General features: G+C 32.1%; 2 protein-coding genes across 2 annotated transcripts; both read left to right on the forward strand.

The window, feature by feature from the left end:
- Positions 1-14,069: 14,069 nt before the first annotated feature.
- On the forward strand, positions 14,070-17,316 carry LOC111703732 (uncharacterized). Its single transcript, XM_023475768.1, has 2 exons — positions 14,070-14,566; positions 17,088-17,316. Exons 1-2 carry the CDS (start codon positions 14,361-14,363, stop codon positions 17,299-17,301), a joined length of 420 nt encoding a protein of 139 aa, XP_023331536.1. The 5' UTR covers positions 14,070-14,360; the 3' UTR covers positions 17,302-17,316.
- Positions 17,317-18,007: 691 nt separating this feature from the next.
- LOC111703733 (uncharacterized) lies at positions 18,008-19,836 on the forward strand. The gene is made up of 2 exons (XM_023475770.1): positions 18,008-18,279; positions 18,606-19,836. Exons 1-2 carry the CDS (start codon positions 18,106-18,108, stop codon positions 19,509-19,511), a joined length of 1,080 nt encoding a protein of 359 aa, XP_023331538.1. The 5' UTR covers positions 18,008-18,105; the 3' UTR covers positions 19,512-19,836.
- The last annotated feature ends 1,839 nt before the right edge of the window (positions 19,837-21,675 follow it).

The raw sequence follows: 21,675 nt of genomic DNA on the forward strand, positions 1-21,675 counted from the left end.
GACCTACGAAAAATGCCCATCCGACCTACAAAAAGTGCCCATCTGACATACAAAATTGATTGGCCGTCCGACAGCTACAATTAATTATTTCTACCCTACTGCGCTATAGGCATGACAAAAGCTGCTGAATAGGTCGGATGGGCAAGAAGATATGCCCATCCGACCTACAGCTGTCGTAGGTCAGATGTTGCAGTAGGTCGGATGGGCAGTATAGCGAATGGGCAATAGGACGGATCAACATTGGAGACTGGAAAGGGTTAGGGGGAGACTGGATAAATAGAAAAAATTTATAAAATGTTGTCTTGCCAATTTTTAAATCTCAGTAATTGTATAAAGATAATGAAATAGAGAGAAAATATGTAGGAACAGTTATAATTAAAAATGAATGGTCCAAGTCGTTCGTTTTATTCTGAACGACACCATTTTTCACAAAAAAAACTTTGTTCATTAAGAAATGTTTGTTTGTTTGCGAAAACTATGCCCATCTCTAGGGACACCATGTATGAGTGTTTATCTATATTAAATATCTTTAAGGTCTTTGTATTTTGGCTGATTTTAATTGTAAACAAATAGTTCAGTTCAAATTCAGAGTAAAAATATTGAATAATGAATTAAAAGAACAATTGTAGAAATTCAAGTTTTGAACTGTTTTAGATCAATTATATTTCTTTCTGAAGTCACCTGAAATTAGCCAAAAAAAAATATTTTAAAAACGATTCTTATAAATTATACTTTAATGTACAGAGCACAAGAGAAATAATGGTGAAATGATTGTCGTCTTCTTTTTCTTTTAATTAAATTGTAGATTTCATAATTTGCGTCTGCTGCAACAAAAACAATTATTCTAAAAAACTATTATTTTTAGAAGAAAAAACATGACATTTTTCTCACTGTTTCGTGAATAATTAATAAATAAAAAGTATGTAGTTTTCAGAAGAAATCATTATTTTGCAAGTTGCAAGTTAGTGTTAGGATCAAATTTTCAACGTAAAGGAACGATTCCAATAAAATGGGAAACCCAGAAGAATTGTATTTATTAATATTCATATTTACAATTTTAGTTCCTGGAAGACGACATTATAATTAGTTAACGCTTCATCTTGATCCTAAAATTTAACGCATAACTTAAGAATAAGAAAACATAAGTATGTAAAGACGACCTGCAAATTTGAATTTCAATATTTCTAAGTGAAATTAAATTTGACTTCTGAACCTATTTTGACTGGAAATTTGTTGAACATAACTCAAAAAGTATTGCTCTGAGACTGTTGAAAAGATTAACTTCTCTAACAACTACATACTCCTCACATTAGGCTATGAGGAGCTGGGCTGTTATATAGCTTATACGTACTGCCTGATTGTCTTATTTACCAGTCTAAATCTATATTTAGATCTACTTCCAGTCATCATAGAGTTCCACATTGATATAGCTCTTTTGATAAGTCGTTAAAAAAAGAAAGCACATTGCACAATTTCTGCGAAGAAATTTTGTATTGATATTTGCACAGACGCCTTTAACGGGAGCTTTCACATTTTCAGTTTTTATCATAAAAATCGTTTAGCCTTTGAAAACTGCCTTCTCCCATAAACTGTATTGGATTCGATATTAAAGGCTTTTTTCAGTTTATTTCGTTTAAAAAATAAAACATTTGCTCAAATATATTCTTTTAAATGAATTTTAATATTATATGACTCACATTACACATATATTGTTCATTATTTTCTTTGGTATCAAACAACTTCACCAATTGTCATGTTTCGTTGTACGCCCGGTGTATTTGAATTAGCTGATTAAAGAGCTTTTCATCTATGTTAACTTGTCATAATTTTGTTTTTGCACATTTTTGACTAAATAACTGGCTTATGCCCAAAATATTTGTATTTCCAATTTTAATTTTTTCACAATTTACTAATTTAGAGCCCAGAGCTTTCCCTAACTATATTAAAAGTTATAGAATTGTTTCACAATAAGGAAAAGCTAGAGGGGGTTCTTTCTCAACCCNTTTTATCTATATACAGAATTAATTAAAAACTGAAAATCTCCAATCATGAAAAAATTCATATTTTTTTTCATTTCCAATTACGTTTGTACTCTAATTCGTCTTTGCAATTTTAAATAAAACTTTTTTTTAAAAAGTTCTTTAAACAATATGTAACGATTTGTTAAAACTTATCCAGGAGCCACATGACAAACTAGATTGTATTTGTATGCAGTTGTAGGCGATTATATAAATACAATGAAGACAGCTTTCGATTTCAATTTTGATTTATATCAAGCTGTTAAACAGCATGTGTACACATTAATGAACATAGAAGTTGAGAGAATTTGTCAATTGAAAAATCTTCTCTTTGATTACTTGTAAACTTGTAATTCGAAAAAAGCTTAAAACTCAAATTACTTCTATTGATATAATCGTTTTCTGGTTTATACCAACTATAGGGATGACATTTTGTGTAAAAAAAAAAGTAATCAATATTTACAAAAAAAAATGTTTTTTGTAATGGCCGTTTTCGGTCCCTCTTTTATTTTTACACTAGGCTTTCAGGGCGCTTTGTGCCCATCTTCTTATTCATTTAAACATTTTCTCTGTGTCAGTGTATACATTGTAAAACAAAAACAAAATGTTTGCGGATTTTGTAAAAAAACGTGGATTTTTCAAATTTAATGACAATTGAATGTTGTCAGATCAGAATCTTGATCCACAAAACTTCCCTGAGCCCAAAGCTTAAGACAGGGTATCGTTATGAAAACCAGTTTTAAAACCCGGGTTTCACGAATGGGGTTAGTCGTCAGTTTTGTGGATATCAATATTTTTGTCATGAAATACTATTTTATTTAGTTTCTTTATATTCTCCATTTTTGTTGAATCTCTTTAATCAAAATCTAAAAAATGTTAAGATCCCAAAAAGGACACTCGGGAGTTTCGTTCGACGATACTCTTTTAAATTTCGGACTCTGGGGTGTGAGGTGTCTAACACAATTTGGACCTGATCGTTTCATTAGTGTTTAGGTTTATTGCATACAAACATAGCAAAGTATAGATGATTGAGATGGTAGATAAGCGAGAATATTTTATTTCGTATTGTACATGTTATACATATTTATCTAAAGATTTAAATGCAATATTTCCATTCTTTAACAGGCAGAACAATATATTTATTATATAAGCTTGGTAGTAAGTACCATTTCATTTACTTAATGCGTCAATTTTCAGTAGAAGATTTCATTATAATATTAAATGTGATGAACTAAATCGGACTAATATTATCATAACTTGAGAAAATTGATACTAGATGCAATATTAATCTAAATGACTAAAAGTTGATTGAAAAATATACTTTTTAAGCCTGCATGATTTTTTAAACTTCAATGCTTTAAGCATGTGGCACTGACCTCCCGTTTTGTTCAAAAATCTGACTATATATCCGAATTCATAATATATTCAATATTCTCAGATGAAAAAGAAAAATGATTGAGCGTAAAGTTTTGTGAGATTAAAAAGTTTGACAATTATGTGTTTGGAAGCAATTATATTGTATCTATTGTTTAAGTTTGTAATATGGATATACAGATGATAACCAGAAAACACTGAAATAGGAATACGACTTTAATGAGCACTAGACACAGCAATGGTGTAGTGTGAACATATGAACCATTTCACTAAATTAGTGATTTGATAAGTGTCTGATAAAACTATTGCATTGTAACCAGCAAAGTATTAAGTAATTGCTATAATGTCGTCTTCTTATTTTAAAAGCAAATAAATTGTCAAGTAAATTAGGTACTATAGGTTAGTACAGCTGCACTTGTCACATCGTAATTTGTATAGTAGTGTCAGACTAAAAAGTCAAAATTCGCGATAAAATTTACTAAAAGTTTTAGTTGGAATGAATCTTTATTGACATAGTACAGTAATAAGCATACTTAAGTGCTAATTTATTTGAATATAGTTAAACATTGAATTTTTAAACTACTTCAAATTGCAATGAACTAAAGCAGTACTCGCTGTACACTGATCCCTACATTGTAAGCTGGGAAGAAATGGCGGGAAGTAATAATATGTGCAGCTGATATGTACACGTGTCACAAGCAAAAGTTGGTGCTAAATTTTAGGAATAAACTGTATTGTTACTCCTTTTTTCAATATAGTTTTTTGTATGGTAATAATGTTTTTGTTATTTTGAAATAAAAGAAATTTTTCGGAAGCTTAAGGTTTTTACGTCGAGGCAGTTGTCAAATTTTCCGACATTTCATTTCAAAATGTCGGTCATTTTGTTTTCAAAACGTCAGACATCTTGATTTATAAAATTCCAATATCTTATTCTTCAAAAGTCAAATATCTTGATTTCAAAAGTTCGACATCTTGTTTTTGAAAGTCCGACATGTTATTTTTGGAAGTCTGACATCTTGTTTTTATAAGTTTGACAACATGATGAGCCTTTTTGATTTCTAAAAATCCTAGATTTGAGGCCGTATTTGAAGAATTTGAGCCGCGACTCAAGTATAGTTGGTTCCCGATAAAATTGTATTAAATGTTTCAAGATTTAAGCCGGCACTCAATTGAAACCGGTTTTTTGCGGATTTGAGACGTGGCTCCAATTCATTAAATTCGGACTCTGGTATACTCTACGAGCTGATGCCATCTACTATTTGTTTTATAGCTTGATGCTGTTTAGCGATTTTGTCTGTAGTTCATTTCCACCATTTTCTCAATCCTCAACTTGACATCCATGAAACCTTAACAATAATGTTTATACATCTTTCCAACCTTTGATATTTCAATATATTAAAGGTCTACGACATCGGGTTGAAAAGATATAGTAAATGAAAATTAGAGTTTGTGGTATAAGCTCATTTCCTTTAAACTTGAAATGAAAAACCATTAGTCTTTGCTGTCATGTTCATCATTCATCTGATGTGGGACGCATGTTTATTGTTTTGGAGTTTTGAATTGAACTAAATTCTAATAATTACTAATATCGTACTGCAAAGGATCCCCCTACTCAAAGGTTTTTTGTAAACATCAATATGGTGGTCTAAACGTAATCTATACTTCCTACCAAACTTTAGCGCTAGACACGATTTCTCAAATGTTGCCGTATACTTGATATAGCGTTCATTGCCATCCCCTAGCCCAAAACTTAAGACAGGGTATCGTTATGAAAACCAGTTTTAAAACCCGGGTTTTAAGGAATGTGGTTTGGCAGTTTTGTAGCTATCAATATTTTTGTAATGAAATATTATATTTTTTCAGTTTGTTAATATTCTCCATTTTTTCGAATCTCTTAAATCAAAATCTTCACAAATGTTAAGACCCCAAAAAGGAAACTCGGGAGTTTCGTTCTACGATACTCTTTTAAATTTCGGGCTCCTGCTTGGAATATATTTCGAACATCTCTGAACATTTTTATCTGTTAAGTTGAAAAATGTCATCTTATGCGCAATCTATCTTTATCCATGGTTTTCCCTTGGTTTAAGATATACCTGGCACACTTAGAGCCAGCATCAGCTTCTCTACAGTAGCTTCATCCTCGCGTAGGTCAACCCATTCCTTACATTTAAACTCAATATTCAAATATAACTTTTACACTTAAGATATGCATATAAAGGTCACTCATCACTCCACATAGTAATGTTGTGATCACTTGTCACTCACCTATTTCAGTGTTGAGATCAATGATCACTCCCATGTACTAATTATATGATCAATGATCACTCACCTGTACAAGTGTTATGATCACTGATCACTCACCTTTACAAGTGTTATGATAATTGATCACTCACTTTTAGTAATTGTGAGCTCACTCATCACTTACCTATAATACTAGTTTTAAGATAGTCACCAGTACTATAGTTTTGATAATAGATCACTCAATTTTAGTAACGTTAAACTCACTGATAACTCACCTATAATATTGCTACTATCACTGATCCCTCACCTGTAATAGTGTAATCATCATTGATCACTCACCATTGTAATAAGGCTCTAAGCCATTGATCCTGTACCACTTCCCTGTACCAGTAATTAGATCAATATCACTGATCACTCACCTGTAAAAGTGTTGAAATCACTGATCTTCGAGCATGTTCACTCCAAAGCTTGTCAAAACTCTTTGCCTGATTTAAATATGTATCATGATAAAGAAACAATTCTTTAACTATTTTAAGATTATTTTTATACAAGAAAAGATTATTTGTTTTATTAAAAAAGGCCAAACCCCGGCCAAATCATGACATTTTTTTGTGCAAAATATGTAACAAAAACTGAAAACGAATATTAAGATTATTGGTTTGATAAATTATTGAAAATTGGTTCGAGTAAAGAAATCTTTTTGAAAAATGTTGTTCTAAAAAGTTATTGATAATGCACTTTTGGCATGGAAGTCTTATGATTCGTAAAAAATGTCTCCGAAAAGAAACAATTTTTTTTAAAAAAAAAATCGAAACCAGAAAACGATGTCTATATCTATAAGTTCCTTAGCTCCGACCCTGTTTCGGGGAAACCTAGCTTTGTTATTTTGTTTTCATGAATACAACTTTTTCTGTCTAACCAGGGGAATACAAAACAGTTCTCATTTGAGAAAACAAAACCTGATTCTGTCACGTGCATGCAGTGTCACTTGTACTTTTAAGTTGCAACGCTTTTGCAGACATTTAACTGCATTTATCCGGAATTTTAGTTAAATATTTGGTAACATTAAAACATGACTGCATAAAGGATCGAAACGAATATATAGTGTGTATCCAAAAAATACTAGTATATTAAACTAGAGTTTTGAATTTTCTTAAACAAAAAAATGACATTAAACATTGACGGAATTTAAAAAAGATATAATATTGTGATTTGTGATTGTGCACGTAAGATGTCTATTCATTGTCATCCAAAGCTCTCGAGATTAAAATTTAAAAATTTAAAACTCAACCTGTTCATCTTTTTCTTTGGCAGCTTTCTCCAGTCCTCTTAAAATTAAAAATTAAAAAACAGTTATGTATACACCCCCCCCCCCCNGAATATATACCTAGTGTAGATACAGGAATATATACCTAGTGTAGATACAGGAATATATACCTAGTGTAGATACAGGAATATATACCTAGTGTAGATACAGGAATATATACCTAGTGTAGATACAGGAATATATACCTAGTGTAGATACAGGAATATATACCTAGTGTAGATACAGGAATATATACCTAGTGTAGATACAGGAATATATACCTAGTGTAGATACAGGAATATATACCTAGTGTAGATACAGGAATATATACCTAGTGTAGATACAGGAATATATACCTAGTGTAGATACAGGAATATATACCTAGTGTAGATACAGGAATATATACCTAGTGTAGATACAGGAATATATACCTAGTGTAGATACAGGAATATATACCTAGTGTAGATACAGGAATATATACCTAGTGTAGATACAGGAATATATACCTAGTGTAGATACAGGAATATATACCTAGTGTAGATACAGGAATATCTCCATATTTATTTAATTTACTTTCACCCTCTAAACACTGATTGCAGACCATCCTTTCTGAAAATCTTTTTTTTTTAAATTGATTGATTCACGCTGTTGAAATGAAAATCATATAATGGACGTTTTTCTTCAAGTTTGTTTTCTTTTTATTAAACCTTATAAGTTTTTGACATATGTACCTGCAACATTTTCTACGCATAATATGCATCATTAAACCATTTTTTTTTATATCATTTTATTTTTATTTTAAGAAATTGACCTGTATGACTTGTGTATAATATACACCATGTTTGTTGTAATCTCTGTAGTCTGTATGTCTATTTTCTTATTTCGCATTACATTAACTAATGTATCTACTCATTAACTGATTTGCCTAAAATTTTGTTTGGGAACTCGGTAGAGCTACGGGAACGTTTTCAGCTCGATTTAAAAGTTAAAAGTTTTAGAGAAAGATTAGTTTTCAAGGTAAAGTTGTATTCCCAAAGTTGTAATCCCAAAGTTGTAATCCCAAAGTTGTATTCCCAAAGTTGTATTCCCAAAGTTGTATTCCCAAAGTTGTATTCCCAAAGTTGTATTCCCAAAGTTGTATTCCCAAAGTTGTTTTCCCAAAGTATTGTGTCTAAAGATTTTATCATTTTCTGGTGCATGAGGAGGGCTAATTTGTGCTTTCGCATTTTGATAATAAAATACCAATTACTAATAACGATGCTATTAATAATGCGGGCATGATTTATTTATACATTAAGGGCGCACTATGTGGACGCACCATTGAGGATATGCATTAAGGACGCACGTACATCTTTAATTGTAGCTTAATTAACTAAGGTTGATGGCAAAAATACAAGATTTCTAAAGACTAACCAAACATAAGAAGGTATATCTCACTACTGTTTAAGTGTACAGTGTAGATCGATGGTAAATCCTAGAGGAGGACTGTTGAGGGAGGTTAAGGGAGGTTTGGGGAGGTTCACACAACCTTTCAGAGGTTAATATTTCCTTTCAGAAGTTAATATTTCTTTTTAGAGGTTAATTTTTTCTTTCAGAGGTTAATATTTACTTTCAGAGGTTAATATTTACTTTCAGAGGTTAATACTCCCTTTCAGAGGTTAATATTTCCTTTCAGAGTTTAATATTTCCTTTCAGAGGTTAATATTTTCTTTCAGAGGTTGATATTTCCTTTCAGAGTTTAGTATTTCCTTTCAGAGGTTAATATTTCCTTTCAGAGGTTAATATTTCCTTTCAGAGGTTAATATTTCCTTTCAGAGGTTAATATTTCCTTTCAGAGGTTAATATTTTCTTTCAGAGGTTGATAATTCCTTTCAGAGGTTAGTATTTCCTTTCAGAGGTAAATATTTCCTTTGAGAGATTAACATTTCCTTTCAGAGGTTAATATTTTCTTTCAGAGGTTAATATTTCCTTTCAGAGGTTAATATTTCCTTTCAGAGGTTAATATTTTCTTTCAAAGGTTAATATTTCCTTTCAGAGGTTAGTATTTCCTTTCAGAGGTTAACATTTCCTTTCATAAGTTAATATTTTCTTTCACAGATAAATATTTCCTTTCGTAGGTTAATACATTCTTTCAAAGGATAATATTTCCCTTTACAGGTTGATATTTCCTATCAGAGGTTGATATTTTCTTTCAGAGGTTAGTATTTCTTATCAGAGGTTAATATTTGCTTTCAGAGGTTAGTATAACCTTTCAGAGGTTGATAGTTACTTTCAGAGGCTAACATTTACTTTCATAGGTTAATATTTCCTCATAGAGATAAATATTTCCTTTCGGAGGTTAATACATTCATACAGAAATTAATATTTCCTTTCAAAAGTAAAAATTTCCTTTTGTAGGTTAATATTTCCTTTCAGAGGTTAGTGTTTTCTTTCAGAGGTTATAATATTTCCTGTCAGAGGTTAATACTTCCTTTGAGAGGTTGATATTTCCTTTCAGAGGTTGATATTTCCTTTCAGAGGTTGATATTTCCTTTCAGAGGTTGATATTTCCTTTCAGATGTTGATATTTCCTTTCAGAGGTTGAAATTTCCTTTCAGAGGTTGATATTTCCTTTCAGAGGTTGATATTTCTTTTCAGAGGTTGATATTTCCTTTCAGAGGTTGATATTTCCTTTATGTTGGGAAGGGGGGTGAGGTGAGACCATGTTATGGGTCGGAAAGTTCAGCTAAAGGTGAATGTATAATACAGGGTTACCCAGAAAGGATAAGATTTCAGTTGCGATTGCACAGCATTTGTTTATTCCGTTTTCTTACATTCAGGGTTCCTTGTAGGCAAAAATGGCTTATTTCTGTGCTTAACCATTTTTTCAAACCATCAAAATACTCAATTTAATGCAAAAACCAAAAATCAAGATTCAAATAATTTTTAGAGCTTTGGGTCGCCTTTACAGTCTCATCCTTTGTGCTTGTTACCGTGTAGGTGTCATGTATGGGTGTAATGATATTGTATGCGAGAAATATATTGTTCCTTCATGGTATGCATAATTGCATATCCTTTAAAGTGCATATGCGCATTAGAATTTTAGAAACTAGTTTATTACGCTCCACAACAGCTGCTTGTTTACTGATTATTAACAATTGTTGCATTGACGTCGTAGAAATCTGAATAAAACCAGTATAAAACTAGATAATATGTGTATACTGATGTATATAACCAGATGATTACTGGATACTGGATACAACTAGATATGTCATATATTACAGTGGATACAAGGTTTTTTTATCAAATATGCAAGATTGTATTACTTGTATGACTGTATAGCAAGAAACTGATTTTTTTTCAACAAACTCTGATTTCTTTATATCTTTGCAATTCGATTCGTAGAATTCTGAATATTTCAAATATCCAGTCGCGGTTAGATAAAATAATCTAAGTTTGAAATATTAAAGATAGGATTAGATTAGAAAATTTGAGTTTGTGGCAAAAACTAATTTCTTTGTCCATCTTTTTTTCTAAAATTCCTACTAACCTGCAACATATTACAGATGCCTGATATGTTAGTGCAACCAATCACATTTGGGAATTCTGAAAATAGAATGTCTGATTAAATAAAAAAGAATTGAGTTTAAGTAAAATTAGTTGCATTTTCCCTATTTTCTGCGTTTGTTGATGTCAAAATGTAAATCAATTTGACCTCCGATGCCAAATTATCTTTGTGACCTAATTGTTATAGATTACTTCGATTGATGCAGCCTCCTATCTCAATGTTTAAAAACAAACGGAGCATTTCCAAATGTAATTCATTTGGTGTCACAAATTCCCTTTTAAGAACTGCATCACTCAACAAGTATTTTACTAAGAATAAGGTTGATTTAACATTAAGTATAGTTTTCGGGTAATGGAAAATTACATTTAAGTGTCGAACTCTTTAATTAGAATAGATAGTGATTTCTCGCATTTTCTTTTTGCATTATATCTTAATGAATGTTTTAAAAAAAAGAGACATTGACAAAAAAAAAAAAATTAGGTTATAGCGATATAACATAGCTGTATATCTATGCATCTTCTATCATCATCATTAATAAAATATTTTCTTGATAAAAAGGCACAATATAATCTCTGCAATGGTCATTAGACTTATCGTAACGATATGTCTTTATACGAAAAAAAGGGAAGTCGCCCGATAGATGCAAAGATTGGCTTAAAAAGGACAACCCTCCCCCCCTCTTAAACACTATACTGCACCAAACTCTATCTTTTGGTTTTCTTGGCAAACAATGATAAAAAAATAATCTCTGCAATGGTCATTAGACTTATCGTAACGATATGTCTTTATACGAAAAAAGTGGAAGTTGCCCGATAGATGCAAAGATGGGCTTAAAAAGGACAACCCTCCCCCCCTCTTAAACACTATACTGCACCAAACTCTATCTTTTGGTTTTCTTGGCAAACAATGATAAAAACAGAAAGTGAAAAGTGCTAGCCTTTTCCTTAATAATATTTTGTATGCTCAAAAATTACAACTATTTTGAGTCATATTTGAAACCTAATTTAAAAAAAAAGATATAAATCTAACCTAGCATAGATAGTACGGATGGGAGGGAGGTGGTTAGTACGGATAGTACGAGAAGCTAGTTTCGATAAAACTTGACGATTTTTATTTTCTTTGTTTCATTAGATATATTAACCCTGAAATTTACATTCTTTTTAAACAAAAAGGAAGAAAAAAATCCAAGACGATTTAAAAACTTGTTGAAAATTTCCATGTTTATTGCAGGATTGCCCCGCTCCCTGCAGACATAGTATTTATAAAAAATATCCCACGCACTTCTAACATGTTTTAAATGAATGGTGGAAAATTCCTGGGACAAGCTTTCTACATGCTTACAAAACTAAAACGTGCAGGTCAATTTTAGGGCTGGGCACGCTCCAACTTTGTCTAGCCGTTAAAAAATTAAAATTTCAGTTGGCCGTTAATTTTAAAAGTGAGAACGGAACGTTCGTTTCATTAACGGTATTTTTTTAAATTAACGTTAGTCAACAATCTCAATTTTACTAACGGCGTTAACGGAAAATATTCAACAAACGTTAACAGCTCTAGCCGTTAATGTGCCATAGGGTGTATGTATAAAATGCCTTATTTTTAGCAACAGCTTCATGTTAGATAAATTGAAGATGGTAGTAATATTTCATAATTTCTAAATAAAGATTTGAATTGATTTATACATAATTTTTGAAAAGAAAATGGTAGTAAGGGTAGTGTGAGGTTAAAAAAGTTCTGAGAAGTCTACATCATTTTTTATAGTAGCAAGGGTAGTGAGAAATTAAAAAAAAAATGTTAAATGAATTTTTAGATATTAAAAAGTCGGTGGCAGTGAGGGTATTGAAAAAAAAATTGAACAAAAAGTCCTAAAGAAAAAAGCAGCAGTTTAAAGAATTCTGAATTCAAATTTCTTGCTAATTTTTNAGTTCAATTTTGGAATCATTACGTTCCAATATTTTAAAGAGTGCGTTCTATGAATTCTGTTATTTTTTCGGAATGTGGGATAGTTTTTGATAGTTCCTTTTGTTCTTGTGAAAGAACGATCATTCCCCAGAATCGACTCCCAGCCCTTTCCCTGGCCTCCCTCTTCCCTGAGGGAGGGAAGAGTTAGGTTGAAAAAAATTGTTTCTATAATATATATTTGCATATCTTTTTAAATATTATTGAAGTATTGATTAGGGTTTCCACGAAACAGTCAATTCTCTTGCGCAACAGTTTCGTGGTCTTGCACGAAATGATTTTTTTTATACAAAATGCCGCATCATTTTCTTATCAATATGAAACCAGTTTTGCATAAAATTGCGCATTCGTTCAAAATAAATGATTTTTTTCTGCACAAAATTTTGCATGAATACGAAATTTGAGTCAGATTTTTTTCATGATATTGCGCATGAATACAGGTCATCTTTGCAATGCCCGTGAATACGAATTATTAAATTTGTGTACAGCAGTATTGTGCATGAAAACGAATTTTCAAGGAACAGGGGATGGGAACGTTCTTGACTAAGAACTAAATGGGGATGGAACCCTTCTTCGACTAAGAACACCAAGAACGGAACAGAACGGAAGGAGAACAGAAGCATTTGAAAAAAATAGAACAAGAACAGAATGATCTAGCTGAAAAAGGTCCTTGTTAGCTAGAACAGAATTCAAAATGATTTTAAAAAGTCAGCACGTGCCCAGCTCTATGGGCACCAAAACATGTTTGTTTCCTGTACTGAAATCCACATTAAATAATTTTGACTGGGCGGTAACAGGGGGTGAACAGGGTGGGCAATAATTACGCCCCCCCCCCCTATGGATTAAATCTTGCAAGAATAATGCGTCCCTGTTGCCATGGGTCGAGTCAAAAGCATGGAAAATTATAAAATATTCATTCCAACATTGACTTTTTCAAATTTATTGTTGTGTATTTACTATATTCTCAAGAATTTTTTTAATTTTATTTTTGAAATATATATATTAAATATATCCCTGAATTATATTCGTGCAGGCCCAGACCTAGGCCTTACCAGACAAACCCAGCCTACCGTGTTTGCTTGTCACACCATAAATTAGATAACCTAAAGATCGATGGAGGCTTGGCTTGCGCATGCGCATTCTAGCCAGCCTCCGTCTTTTCTACAAATACCAGGCTTACCACTCAGATGCCATTAAAGGGATGTTTCTGACTGATAATGTGGAAGATATTGTAGAATTTCTAGGTTCAAAAGTTTTTATAATTCCTCACATTTTAAGAGAACCACCAATAAGTTTTCATAATTATCAACACTCTATTTCATACTTAATCAAACAAAGCTTTTTGGGGTACCAGTATTGCCATCTTTGCATGGAGGGTCCCTTGAAATTAAACTTTCACTTCCTTTAAGAAAAAAGATTATAAAGAAAACATAAGTACAATAAATATGGGTACTGCAGCAGGAGAGGTTAGATCACTGTGAAGTGTGAATCAAAGGTTTCAAGCTCGCACTCATAAATCTATAAGAATTTTACCAATTACTTCTTAAAAACTAGCGCTACTAACAAGTGCTTACAACTCCAAACATACATGTCTAGTCTAGAGACCTATAGTTGTAGAAACTAGAAACTTGTTACTAGTTACTACTCGAAATTCCGCAGTGCACTGTGCAGTTGCGGGCACACTCTCATAGAGTTGATAGGGTACACAATAAGTGATACTAACAGAGCTGATACAAGTTAATATTTGAACGACTGATTACTGTAAAATTAATCAGTTTTTATCTAACGCAGGACATAACAGATGTGTGTTATTTCCGTGTGTTTTCTCCTGTGTATAGCTGTGCTTGATATATACGTCTAGACAATAAATTCTGGAATATTCCAGAGCAGCTTATGCAACCGTAAACAGAGAGAAGTAATGGCTACCCCGATACCAATTCCTGGTTCATTTCCCCATCGATCCAACAGTTTATCGTCCGATGGAACCGGTAGTCCAGGATCTCCGCCGGCGGGAACGTCGTTTTTTGGGAAGTCAAGCTCCGCCAAACGAGAGAAAAAAACAAGCGTTGTTGCCGCCCAATCTCCACCTTCTCCCTCCACAGTGAAACGCCTTCTCAGAATAAGGTAAATTTAGTTAATTTAATATATGAAGTCATTTATAGGAACCGTTGTTTCCATTTCAAGTAAATAATGATATATTAAATGTTCTGTCCGATCTTATCACATAGATATCTTCGTTTTATTTAAAGTTAAATCTTTAATACTGACCATTTCCTCCATTTTTTCTTTAGAAGTATCAAGCAATTGTCACTTTTATACATCAGATCCCAAAAGTGAAAATGATAATTTTTTTAATTTAAAAACATGGATTTATCATTCATACTAATTAGCTTGGAAAACTTTAAAGGATGTAAATGGATGGTCAATTTCATTTAGGGACTGTACAGACAAATATTAAGATTTATGTATCGCCGTGATTATGTAACATCTAGTCCATTTAACGAACTTACAATAGACACAATTTGATTTTAGATCTGTGGCGATACATTACTTATACCTTTTTGTGCCAAATTTTAGTTTTTTGGCTGTTTTATTATTAATCTATCGCATGACATTACTAATCTATCACATGACATTACTAATCTATTGCAATACATTACTAATTTATCACCTGATATTACTTATATATTCCATGTTTTTACTAATCTATCCCATGATATTAATAATGTATCGCATGACATTAAAAATCTATCACATGACATTACTAATCTATTGCAATACTTTACTAATCTATCGCCTGATATTACTTATATATTCCATGTTTTTACTAATCTATCCCATGATATTACTTAAATATCCCATGAAACTACTAATCTTCCTTGATATTACTTATCTATCCAATAATATAATGTAACAAATCTAGACGCTACTTCTCTAACGATTACTTAACTCAAAGTCTAATGAGATTCTCTCTAACTAACTCTCTAGCCAAAACTCAAGGCTCTGTATACGTCCGTTCTGATCAACTAATGATATTCAACTACTTTATTTATAAACAGGTAAAATGAACTGACCGGGCTAGCCCGGCTGGGTCAACATACAAAATAGTTAAGATAATAATATTACGAATACAGATAATAAATTAGAATTGCACATCATGGTAGAATATACTTCAATAATACTAATCTATTTCGTGATCTTACCAATGTATCCCATGATATTTCTAATCTATACCATGAAGTTACTAATGTATTACATAATATTTCTAATCTATACCATGAAGTTACTAATGTATTACATAATATTACTAATTTAATTCATGATATTACTAATGTATTACGTGATATTACTAATGTATCCCTTAATATTACTAATTTATTCCTTGATAATACTAATCTGCCCCATGATAATACTAATCTGTTCCATGATATTACTAATGTAATACATGATATTACTAATCTATCCCTTAATATTACTGATTTATTCCATAATAATACTCATCTGCCCCATGACAATACTAATCTGTTCCATGATATTACTAATGTAATTCATGATATTACTAATGTATCCCATAATATTACTAATCTATTTCATGATAATACTAATCTGTTCCATGATATTACTAATCTATCCCATAATATTACTAATCTATTTCATGATATTACTGATATATCCCATAATATTACTAATATATTTCATGATATTACTGATCTATCCCATAATATTACTAATCAATGACATGATATTACTAATGTATCCCATGATATTACTAATGTATCCCATGTTATCACTTATGTATCACATAATATCACTAATGTATCCCATGATATTACTAATGTATCTCATAATATTACTAATGTATCCCATGATATTACTAATCTATCCCATAATATTACTAATCTTTCTCATTTTAATTAAATAGATAACTCAACTTAAATTCTAATTTTGTAATTATTATATCTTTGCTACCAAATTATATTCGGTATTTTAAACTAAGAAGAAATATCATAGGTTCACACCGTTAGATTGCAAAGATATTTGGATAAGGATTTGAGGCAAGAAGTCAGTTTATTGATTCCATGGTACTATTTATTTGTCCCATGACGCCACTAATTTTTCATTCATCTATTTGAAAATGTATTTTTTTGAAAAGGAAGGAATAACCATTAAATACTTTATTCACTTTTTTGACAATTTTGTTAGTATACTGCGGTGAAATTACTCCTTTTTGTAATTTTTAATCCAATCTTCTATGTCTTTTTATCCCCATACTTCTTGTTTTTTAGTTTCTACGATAATGTTTTTTTCTTCCTATTTTATCTTTTTTTCTGCGTTATATAATTTTTCTTTTTTCTAGTCTTTTTCTTCTTTTACTTCTTGTTTTTATTCTTGTTCTTGTTCTTGTTCTTGTTCTTGTTCTTGTTCTTGTTCTTGTTCTTGTTCTTGTCCTTGTCCTTGTCCTTGTCCTTGTCCTTGGGCTTGTTCTTTTTCTTTTCCTTGGCCTTGTGTTTGTTCTTGTTCTTGTTCTTGTTCTTGTTCTTGTTCTTATTGTTAGTTCTTTGTTAGTTTTATTTTTGTACTATTTTTATCCATTATACTTGTTATTTTAACTTGTTATTTTAACTTGTTAATTTTTCTCTCTCAGGAAGATGTCCGAGATGTCCCGAAGTCCTACTGCTGGAAATATTACAACTATACCGACAGAGGTCTCTGATATCAGTCTTAGTTGGACTAAACTAGTGATAAACCAATACAGGTATCATAATAGCAATATTCAGTCTTTATCAACCTTACAATCAATTTTTTCAATCATCTTATCAGTTAACTCAACCGTCTTATCAGTTTTATCAATCGTCTAATCAGTTTTATCAACCATTCAATCAGTTTTATCAATCGTCTAATCAGTTTTATCAACCATTCAATCAGTTTTATCAACCATCCAATGAGTTTCATCAATCATCCAATCAGTTTTATCAATCATTCAATCAGTTTTATCAATCCATCAATCAGTGTTATCAATCCTTCAATCAGTGTTATCAATCCTTCAATCAGTGTTATCAATCCTTCAATCAGTTTTATCAATCCTTCAATCAGTTTTATCATTAATTCAATCAGATTTATCAATCCTTCAATCAGTTTTATCAATCATTCAATCAGTGTTATCAATCCTTCAATCAGTTTTATCAATCATCCAATCAGTTTTATCAATCATCAACAGTTTCATCAATCAGTTCAATCAGTTTTATCAATAATCCAATCAGTTTATGCAATAATTTAATCAGTTTTATCAATCATCCTTATTAATCATCCAATCAATGTTAACAAATTTCCAATCAGTTTTATCAACCAACTAATCCGTTATATCAACCATCCAATCAGTTTTATCAACCAGCTTTCCAATCACTTTTAACAACCATCCAATAAGTTTTATCAATTATCTAATCAGTGTTACCAATCATTTTTATCAACCATCTGCAATCAGTTTTATCAATCATTTAATTTTTATCAGTCATCCAAACAAGTGATTGTCAATTCTACGATCAGTTTNTAAATAAATACCATCTGTTGGCTAGAAAAAGAACAAATAAATCCACAGGTTCTGTGTGACCGACTGCAAGAAGAGCTCTGGTGACCTGAGTACTACCTGTAGAATATCGGTAGATATGAGGGTTCAGAACCAACCTGTTAATTATGTGTTTATTGCTAAACTACTGCCGGCAGACGATCCCTGCCGAGTCTACGTGTTCGAGTCCAATGTGTTCGAGAAAGAGATCTCCATCTACTTCGAGTTGTTGCCCTGTCTCCGGCAGTTCTGTGAAGGATCCAAACTCGAGAAGGAACGCAATATAAATCATTCTAAACTTAATATTTATTTTTCTCTTTCCAAGTGCGCACTGCACATTTTTTAATCGATTTAATTTTTTTTTGATTAATAAAATCAAAACTTGATGGAATGAAAAAAGTGATGCATTTTAAAAAAGTAATTCCCATAACTACGTATATAAGTGGACTAATAAACGAATGCGTAATACACGTTGTTTATATTCCAAACATGAATATTTAAACCTTAAATGTCCACAGGTCTGACAATTTAAATACAAAAATAAGATCTTTACTGTTTACATTTTTGATAAAAGATGTGTTTATATTGTCAAATATCTAGGTAATACAGAACCGTATACCTCAATGTATCTACGGATCAAACAACTGTGATGGAGCCGGAGTTCTTGTATTTGAATGCGCCCAGGAGAAGGGTTTCGTCCACCCCGTCAACCCCGACGGTCTCACTCTCGACCAAGTTCTTTCAACCGTCAAGTTTATGGCAAACTTCCACGCCATTGGGTCCGCCATGTTGATCAACAAGGGTAAAATGTTAACCCTGAGATACCCGTTCCTCTCTTATAACGTGTACTCCAGTCCCATCATGCAGGAAGGAGCACGTAGAATGTTTCACATCTACTCCGAGTTCCTGACCTCCGTGTCAGGGGAGCTCAAGCTCCAGGACAAGTTTAACAAGTACTGCAACGAGGAGTGCGCAGCTAAGGAGATGTTTACCTGCCTCCGGCGTCAGGTGGACTCCCCCTTCAACACCATCATACACGGGGAGTTGTGGGAGAAGAACATCTTGTTTGGAGAGATGAATATGGAGTGTGGGGAGGTGGAGCTTCAAAGCATCCTGCTTGACTGGAAAAACGCAAAGATTGCGTCAGCAACAAAAGATCTTGCATTCCTGCTTCTCTCCTCCACCTCCAACTCACTGAGGAAGACGCACATAATGGATATCCTCCGAACTTACCATACCATCTTTTGTGAGTCCCTGGAGGCCCAGGGGGTTAACACCGCTGAGTGTCGTAGCTTCTCGTTCGAAGATTTCTTTGCTGATTACGCTATGAGTACAAAGGGTGCGTTCCTGCAGTCTGTGTGCGTATTAGTCCAAGAAATGACGTTTATGGAGTATCAGCTGACAGAGAACGAGGAACCCCACCATTATACTCATCTAACTGCTTACGAGAAGCGGGCCCTTGATCTTATCGAAGACGACATTCTCAACAAAACCCATTTTTCTTAATAATTCATCTCAGTTCCTATATTCATATATCTCAATTAATATCTGAAAGTGAAATCTCTAATATGATATTACTATCATTGAACTTTTACAAGAAATACTATTTTTTAATTCTCTACAGATGTTTCTTTGATTGACTTGTTTATGTGTGAATTGTTTAATTGGTTTTCATTCATCGTTCATTGATACAAAATGGAATTCAGTTTATTTACAAAATGTAATTCAGTTTATTTACAAAATGTAATTCCTAAAATGTCGATAATTGTAAAACTCATTGCTCTTTTGTGAAACATAACCAGAAAAATATATTTTAATGCTATAATCTTTACTAAGACTTATAAAGATACGAAGAATTGTCTTCTAACTGACGGCGCGCATAGAATTGAAATGTAAAAACCTGAAGTCTGACTTTTGTATAGCCCTTAAATTGATATATTCAATAAGTTGGCAAAAATNAGAACGTTTTTTCTGAGCATTTAAAAAGTCATGATTATGTTATGGTGCACCATGGGCCATGCTATTCTTTTGGGAAAAATTATTTTATTAATTGGAACGGGAAATATAATTTTTCATACAAATAAGTGCATTTCAATAAAAATCAACTTTAATTTAAAAGTTGCCTCATTGTAAATTGAAATTTTCTTACATGTCATTTTTTAGATTTTTATTGCAAAATCTATTTTGTATAGTCTACTCTATATTTTACTAATTATGAGGATTGAAGTCAAAAATGTCGTCTGTGATGATGTGATCTTCAAACAAAGGTTGTTTGAGATTTGTCAAAATAAAAAATATCCGAAAGATTTGAGCAGAGCTGGAGACTCCAAATTTTTATCTTGAGGGTGTCTAATGAAATTCTGGGGTCTCCAATGAAATTCCAGAGTCTGCAATGAAAATCTGGGGTTCTCCAACGAAATATGAAGTCTCCAATAAAAATCTGGGGGGCTCCAATGAAAATCTAGTGTCTTGTCTCCAATGAAAATCTGGGGTCTGCATTCTGCAATGAAAAGTGTGACACATGTTTCTACATCCAAGGACTTTTTACTCACACCGAAGTTGTTACGCCCTGTACCCTTCGTTATGCATTAAAAAAAAATATTTTTTTTTACAAAGAATCCGTTTAATTTCTATTTAATAATGGGACCTGCTAGGACAAAACTAGAGTGGGGACTGACATTTGACGCCTGTTTAGGGTTGAGGAGGTTTGCAGTTTTCAGGTTGCTTCAACCCAAGGGTTTTTGTCTAGCTCGAACTTTACCGACCTAAAATTCCGGTTAAAACTAATAGAAAACTGTACTTTATGACATCTAACAAATTTTACAATTCTAAAATTTGCAAAGTTTTCGTGAAATAAGAAATGCAAAAAATTTTGCGAAGAAACCTGGAATTTTAAAAATTAAAGAAAAACTTTAGCAAAAATTAATCATAAAAGACAAAATACAGCTTCAACACTAATGGTTGGCGCGAAAAAATTTTTCTCGAAATTTGGCTTCGTTTTCGCATTTTTTCGCGCAACTTTTCGTTGTCTGGAAACCCTATTTGTAAGCAAATTTTGAATTGTTTTAGACAAGTGACGGGATCGTTTTTCTGGAAGACGACATTTATAATATATTAGATTTACAGTTAATAACTTTGAAAAAACAAGATCTGGAATCCGGATTAAATTTTGCAACATTATTTGCACATTTTAGTTTCCAGTAAAAAGAGAATGATTGAAAAAGAAAAATTACTAAAAAAGACCTGCAGTTGATGAAATTCATGAATCCATTGTTAGTATTTTTCTTTGTTTGTAAATTTTGCTGATTTTGTGATATATTGCGAGTTTATCTATGTTAATATAAGTTTACTTATTTTGTTTCTTTTTGAAGCACAGGTTCCAACCTCGAGCGTAACTTTAAAACTAAAGATAAAACAAATGCCAAAATGTGCATGTAAATAACTGCAATAAGTATAATTGAGTTGCGAAACTTAAAATACAACCCAAGCTTACAAATTGATGCAATTTTTCATACCTGTCCGAGGCTTCGTGTATGAGTTTGCTGATTTTTTTTGCTGTGCAATCTTGTTTCTTTGTGTGTTCTGCTGAGTTTGTGTGTGTGTAATATTATGTGTTTGTGTGTTGGACCGTTTATGTGTTTGACACTGTGCTAGGCCTCGAAGCTGCCTC

This window comes from Eurytemora carolleeae, unplaced genomic scaffold (genome assembly GCF_000591075.1).
Source record: "Eurytemora carolleeae unplaced genomic scaffold, Eaff_2.0 scaffold445, whole genome shotgun sequence".
NCBI classification, from domain to species: domain Eukaryota; kingdom Metazoa; phylum Arthropoda; class Copepoda; order Calanoida; family Temoridae; genus Eurytemora; species Eurytemora carolleeae.

Coding starts and splice junctions, on each gene's coding strand:
- LOC111703733 (XM_023475770.1), top strand. CDS start 18,106: ATGAGGGTTCAGAACCAACCTGTTAATTATGTGTTTATTGCTAAACTA. Junction 18,280..18,605: donor AAGGATCCAAACTCGAGAAG/GAACGCAATATA, acceptor TCAAATATCTAG/GTAATACAGAACCGTATACC.
- LOC111703732 (XM_023475768.1), top strand. CDS start 14,361: ATGGCTACCCCGATACCAATTCCTGGTTCATTTCCCCATCGATCCAAC. Junction 14,567..17,087: donor AAACGCCTTCTCAGAATAAG/GTAAATTTAGTT, acceptor TTTCTCTCTCAG/GAAGATGTCCGAGATGTCCC.